This window comes from Gnatocerus cornutus, unplaced genomic scaffold, assembly GCF_029298725.1.
Source record: "Gnatocerus cornutus isolate USDA-ARS CGAHR unplaced genomic scaffold, icGnaCorn1.1 ctg00000063.1, whole genome shotgun sequence".
NCBI lineage: Eukaryota > Metazoa > Arthropoda > Insecta > Coleoptera > Tenebrionidae > Gnatocerus > Gnatocerus cornutus.
Window position 1 is genome coordinate 300,838 of NW_028275408.1, and position 6,220 is coordinate 307,057.

Sequence of the window (6,220 nt, forward strand, 5' to 3'; positions counted from 1 at the left end):
AGATCCATGTGGGGAAAGGATCAATACCCAGATATGGGCATGGTCCCCAGCACTTCCCCCTCCGCCCTCCTTCAATTTGCTTTGAAGCTGGGCTGGTTCGAAGGAAGCTAGCTGGGAAAAATGGGAGGCAGCACAATGGGCCGATTGCGGCCTGAGTGCAGTGAATACATCACCCTCCCCCTTAATACCATACCAAATAAAAAACAAATATCATAAAATCAAAATTTGAAAAACCGTTTATTAATAAGCAGGATGAAATTAGTTCTTTTTAGATAATATGTTGTTTATAAAAATTTTTATTATACCTGCATCATAATTCTAAATTAAAACACGCAAAAGCGTGCAAAAAGAGGTCTTTAAAGCACTAAAGCTTTAAACTTGTCTAGGTAACAAGAAATAGTGAAATGTCAGGACCAATTTTTATTTATAATATAAATAAACATGAAAATTACAATTACTATTATTTGAAATTTCAAAGCCCGCCGCTTTAAGCTGGTTACTGTTGTTCGTTGCTTCTAATTCATAACTAGTAGAAGCTTGTTCATTTTCATTCTTCTGTTGGACGTCCATTGCTCTTGATGAAGTTGATTTAGCAACCGATGTGTTCAGAACACCAGCAATGCGTTTGAAAACAACTATTTTGTTTGAAGTGAATTCTTCAATATAGCCACTAGCCACACTCGAAGATTTCCATCCCACCTGACGTTTCAACTCATCGATGCTCATACCACTGTTTGCCATAAACGTATGAAGTTCGTCGGAAAGCATGACCACTATGTTTCTCAGCGTCGGGTAGATTCAGTTCTGCATGTTCTGCTAGCCTTTTAATCTCTTCACTTATTTTCTGAACGGATTTTTACAAACGTGAAAAAATGTGCTTAACAACGTAAACAAACAATTGCTAACCGTCTCTACGAAAACGATTCACAAACAACCTTTAATAATTTTATTGTGTAAATTTAGATTTTTTCAATGGTCCTAAAGGATTGTAAATGGATAGGTATAATAAAAAATAGCGTATAACACTCGTTTATAAGCGCCTTTAAAACACTTACGACGTTAAAAGCACTCCGCTGACGCGTCGTGCGTGTTTTAAAGGCTTGCTTATAAACTTGTATTATAATATACTATTGTTTTATTGTATAAATTGTATAAAAAAAATGAGAATTTTTCTTGCAAATTAACGCTCAAGATTTGTCACAAAATTAATGCAGATAAATTTTTCTTCTTCGTTAACCTCCAAAATCAGGGATTTGAGAGTTTATTCTCTTAAGTTGGCGCATTGTTACTCCGCAGAATGTTTTAAAAATTTTTTTGCAAATATTTTTGCAATCCCCAATCCAATCGATAAAGAATTCCAGGTTGTAAAAAGCAGAAGGAGCAAACATAGACCAGTAACTGTCGGTTCAAAGCAGTTCGAAGCCAGCGAGAGCAGCGATTCGTTAATTTCTGGGGTTGCGCGCAGAAAGTGGATTTACGTTGGTAGGTGTAGCCCTAACACTAGTACGAGCAATGTTTTGAAATAAGTTTAAAAATATGGCAATGTTTCTGACGTCAAGTGTTTCTTGCTGAAGCAAAATGAGGATTTCTCTTCTTTTAAGCTGGGAGTTTCAGAGACTTCCTTTGATAAACTCATGGATGCTTCGTTGTGGCCACAGTTCGTAACAATTCGAGAATTTTTTAACTATCCGAGAACTAACAAGGCTCGACCATCTGCCTCTTTGACTGAACCTGGACTTCCAACGACAAGTGGGGAGAATCTGGGGTTCCCACAGATGGAAACATAAATATTTACTATCAAAATGTTAGGGGATTAAGAACAAAACTAGACGATATTTTCGCCTCTTCTGCATTGATGGACTATCCCGTCATTGTCCTGACGGAGACTTGGCTTTCTGAAAATATTCAAGATTCTGAAATCCTTGACAATCGCTATAACATCTTCAGAAAGGACAGAAGCAACGATACAAGTGATAAAACGCGAGGTGGTGCAGTTCTCGTGGCAGTGTGTAATAAGTGTCAGTGTTTCAAAATTTCCACTCCATCATCGAACATCGAGGAAGTATGGGTGCACGTGCAGCACTAAGGACGAATCTGTCGTTTTAGGATGTGTCTATCTGCCTCCAAGTTCTGTTTTATCAAGATATGACGATTATATAAAAACAGTGGAGTACATTTCGAACAAATTTTCATCTAGTAGCATCATATTACTGGGCGACTTTAATTTACCTAATATTTTGTGGAGTTTTGATGAGGATACGTATAGTTTAGTCCTCTTTTGTAATAATAATCACGTTGCTGAGTATGTCTTCGATAGGTTATTTTCAGCAGGGTTCAGTCAATTTAATAATATTTCTAACAATATAAATAGCAACATTTTAGACCTAATATTCGCCACTCGCCATGTTGATGTTTCAAAATGTGATTTTAATTTAGTCAATGTGGATAACTATCATCCACCTTTATTAGTTTCTATTTCCGACTTTAATGTGCATAATTTTAACACTCAGTTTTTAAAACCAAATTTTAAAGCGGCCCCGTATGATTTTATAAATAACTACTTTTTTAGTCTTCCCTGGTCTGTTATATTTAACAATTGTGATGTCAATCAGTGTGTCGTAAAATTTTATAATATTTTGTACAGTGTCATCGAGTTGTATGTTCCTACTTTAAAATGTTACAGGGATACTCACCCACATTGGTACTCTGCTAACCTTAAGTATTTAATTAAAGAAAAGAAAGTTGCACATAAAAAGTTCAAACTTTCAGGACTAGAAGTAGATTATACCAGTTTTAAAAATTTACGTACGGAATGTAAACGGCTATCTAAAGAATGTTACGAAAATTTTTTATCTGACGCAGAATACAATATCAATAATAATCCTAGAAAATTTTGGGATTTCTATAAATTAAAAAATCGTACGTCTCCTCTGCCATCTGTTATCATTAAAGATGACGTTGTTTTAAATGATGATTTTCAAATCGCCAATGCTTTTGCTTCACAGTTTATGAATAACTTTGTAACCTCAAACAATCACCATTCTGTATCAAACGCCATACCAGGTCAACATCAATCGGTAAACTTAAGCCGATTTACTTTGACACCAACAGATGTTTTTGATAAGTGATCGAATCTTGACATTCCTGGGAGTACTGGCCCAGACCAAATTCCTAACTTGTTTTTTAAATCGTGTGCTAGTAGTTTGTACCTACCAATATTTCTAATATTTAACATATCTTTGCAGACTTCGGTCTTTCCATCTAAGTGGAAATTGTCAAATATCGTACCAGTGCACAAGAGTTCACATAAAAGTGAATTATCCAATTATCGGCCAATCAGTATAATCTCTTCTTTACCTAAACTGTTTGAAGATATTTTGGCTCCCCAGTTTGCGTCAGCCTTCAGAAATATTATCCGCCCAGAGCAACATGGATTTTTTAGTGGTAGATCGGTTGAAACCAACTTGTTTGAATTTGAGTCTTCTGTTTTTTCTTCCTTGGTTCAGGGAACTGATGTTCACTCTGTCTATACCGATTTTTCAAAGGCATTTGACAGAGTGGACCATGAAATTTTAATTTCGAAGTTAAAGCAGTATGGAGTTGGTATTTCTGTCACTGATTGGTTTCACATTTATTTAAGTGATCGTGAGGCTCAAGTAGTTGTTAGAGGTTCGGTTTCTCGTACAATCAAAATTCCCTCAGGTGTCCCCCAGGGATCTCATTTTGGTCCTCATTTATTCCTTGCTTTCATTAACGATGTTTCTGCCAGATTAAGTTCCAATTTTCTTCTTCTGGCCGACGATCTTAAAATTTATAGAAGTATTTCATCTGAATCAGACATTGTTTGTCTTCAACAGGATCTTGATAGATTATCCGATTGGTGTGTGGACAAAGATTTGCACCTGAATATCAAGAAATGTAAAGTAATTTTTTTCTCAAGGAAAACTCTACCATCTCGTCCAGCTTACTTTTTGTCAAATACAGCTCTTGAGGTCGTCAATTCTATACGGGATCTTGGTGTTTTACTGGATTCGAAGCTCACCTTTTTCGAACAATTCGATTACATCGTGTCTAAAGCAAATCGAATGCTTGGATTTGTTTTCCGTCATTGCACTGAGTTTAAGAATATTAGAACTTTGACTTTACTTTATACTTCCCTTGTAAGATCTCATCTTGATTACTGTAGTATTGTGTGGTCTCCACTATATCAGTGTCACATAAACCGATTAGAGAATGTACGAAAGAGATTTTTGCGTCTGGTTCGATACAAATTGCTTACCAGTAGCGATGTACTTCTGGAGACGACCGACGATGTAAGGAAGAATTTGGGGATAGTGACCCTCCAAAATAGAAGGATTTATCAGTCTCTTCACTTTTTCTTTAAGTTAGTAAACGGGTTTTCGGATTGTCCAAATATTTTGGCAGATCGTTGACTCAGTCTTCCAAACCGCCATAGAAATCAAAAATCTGTCCCTCGTCAAATTATTGAAAGAAAGAGGCGCGACTACTCTTTCTTTCAATAATTTGACGAGGGACAGATTTTTGATTTCTATGGCGGTTTGGAAGACTGAGTCAACAATGTACTCTGCGCCATAGTCTAAAAGACATTTTACCCAGGATTGTCCATAAAAGAGGAGTTATTCCGCCTTCTCCAGTTTTACAGACGTTGGCATTTTGATCAATGAGATATTTGGATATATCTGTTGTTATAGCTTCTTTATAATGTCTACATTACCTTTTTCGGCGGCCCAAGCCAAAGGAGTTTTCTCGTTTTCTGATGCATCCAAGTTAGTATCATCTAATAAACTCTCTACAGTTTCCAGATTCGAATCATATCTGATGGCGGCAATGAGAGAAGTGTTTTTTTCTTCATTCACAACATTTGAGTTAGCGTTTCTTAGAAGATTAACAAGTTCTAGTTTGTTCTCTTTTATCGCTTTAAATAAAGGAATGCCATCTTCAATGTCGCAGCCTGAGGTGTCAGCGTCGTTATCAATAAGGAACTTAACCATTTCCAAATTCCCCAATCGTATGGCTATAGTTAGAGGAGAATCAAAGGAATCTCTAAGCTTAATGTCGGCTCCTTTCAAGACCAAAGCTTGCACGATGTCGAAACGATTCAGGTGCAATGCAAGAAATAATGGAGTTGCACCATCCGATTCTTTTTGATTAACGATGGCTCCGGCTTTTAGTAAGTAATTAACAGTTGTGAGGCATCCTTTTCTGACAGCATATGAAAGTAGAGTTCTTCCATTACTCATAACAATATTGATATTACGATATGAGTTATACCATGTGGTATAGTGTGTGTAATTGTTTTCTTCAATTCCTTTACAAACCACCTAAAAACATTTTTATTAAGAATGCGAAAAAATATCAATTTATTTTGAATCGGTCTAGTTTTAAGCAGCGTTTCAGGATCTCTTGGAATGAAAGGTAAGCGATTTTTAATATGAAGCTAATAAGTCACGCAAAATAGTAATATTATTATAATACAAGTTTATAAGCAAGCCTTTAAAACACCCACGACGAATTTAAGAGCACGACGCTTATAAACGAGTGTTATACGCTATTTTTTATTATACTTATGCATTTACAATCCTTTAGGAGCTTTGAAAAAATGTGAATTTACACAATAAAATTATCAAATGTTGTTTGTGAATCGTTTTCGTAGAGACGGTTAGCAATTGTTTGTTTATGTTGATAAGCACATTTTTTTAACGTTTGTAAAAATCCGTTCAGAAAATAAGTGAAAATATTAAAAGGCTAGCAGAACATGCGGAACTGCGATTAATTCTGAATCTACCCGACGCTGAGAAATATACTGGTCATGCTTTCCGACGAACTTCATACGATTATGGCAAACAGTGGTATGAGCATCGATGAGTTGAAACGTCAGGTGGGATGGAAATCTTCGAGTGATTGAAGAATCCACTTCAAACAAAATAGTTGTTTCCAAACGCATTGCTGGTGTTCTGAACACATCGGTTGCTAAATCAACTACAACAAGAGCTATGGACGTCCAACAAAAAAATTAAAATTAGAAGCAACAAACAACAGTAACCAGCTTAACGCGGCGGGCTTTGAAATTTCAAACAATAGTAATTGTCATTTTCATGTTTATTTATATTATAAATAAAAATTGGTCCTGACATTTCACTATTTCTTGTTACCTAGACAACTTTAAAGCTTTAGTGTTTTAAAGACCCCTTTTGCACGC

At 35.9% G+C, this 6,220-nt stretch overlaps 2 protein-coding genes across 2 annotated transcripts; one reads left to right on the forward strand and one right to left on the reverse strand.

Moving 5' to 3' along the window:
- The first annotated feature begins 1,634 nt into the window (after positions 1 to 1,634).
- On the forward strand, positions 1,635 to 4,433 carry LOC148165978 (uncharacterized). The gene is made up of 6 exons (XM_088049552.1): positions 1,635 to 1,765; positions 1,810 to 1,970; positions 2,018 to 2,062; positions 2,107 to 3,077; positions 3,112 to 3,198; positions 3,246 to 4,433. The coding sequence occupies exons 1-6, from the start codon at positions 1,635 to 1,637 to the stop codon at positions 4,431 to 4,433; spliced, it is 2,583 nt and encodes an 860-aa protein (XP_087905678.1).
- Position 4,434: 1 nt separating this feature from the next.
- LOC148165979 (uncharacterized) lies at positions 4,435 to 5,261 on the reverse strand. The gene is made up of 4 exons (XM_088049553.1): positions 4,736 to 5,261; positions 4,614 to 4,700; positions 4,509 to 4,567; positions 4,435 to 4,467 (listed from the first exon to the last, which is right to left on the reverse strand). The coding sequence occupies exons 1-4, from the start codon at positions 5,259 to 5,261 to the stop codon at positions 4,435 to 4,437; spliced, it is 705 nt and encodes a 234-aa protein (XP_087905679.1).
- Positions 5,262 to 6,220: the final 959 nt, after the last annotated feature.

Bases quoted from the DNA above. Each gene is read 5' to 3' on its own strand.
- LOC148165979 (XM_088049553.1), bottom strand. From the start codon at position 5,261: ATGAGTAATGGAAGAACTCTACTTTCATATGCTGTCAGAAAAGGATGC. The intron at 4,701-4,735 runs GTAATGTAGACA...CTATAACAACAG, and splicing joins GGCTTGGGCCGCCGAAAAAG to ATATATCCAAATATCTCATT. The intron at 4,468-4,508 runs GTAGTCGCGCCT...GACGAGGGACAG, and splicing joins TCAAATTATTGAAAGAAAGA to ATTTTTGATTTCTATGGCGG.
- LOC148165978 (XM_088049552.1), top strand. From the start codon at position 1,635: ATGGATGCTTCGTTGTGGCCACAGTTCGTAACAATTCGAGAATTTTTT. The intron at 1,766-1,809 runs GTTCCCACAGAT...TCAAAATGTTAG, and splicing joins ACAAGTGGGGAGAATCTGGG to GGGATTAAGAACAAAACTAG. The intron at 2,063-2,106 runs GTATGGGTGCAC...CTGTCGTTTTAG, and splicing joins CATCATCGAACATCGAGGAA to GATGTGTCTATCTGCCTCCA.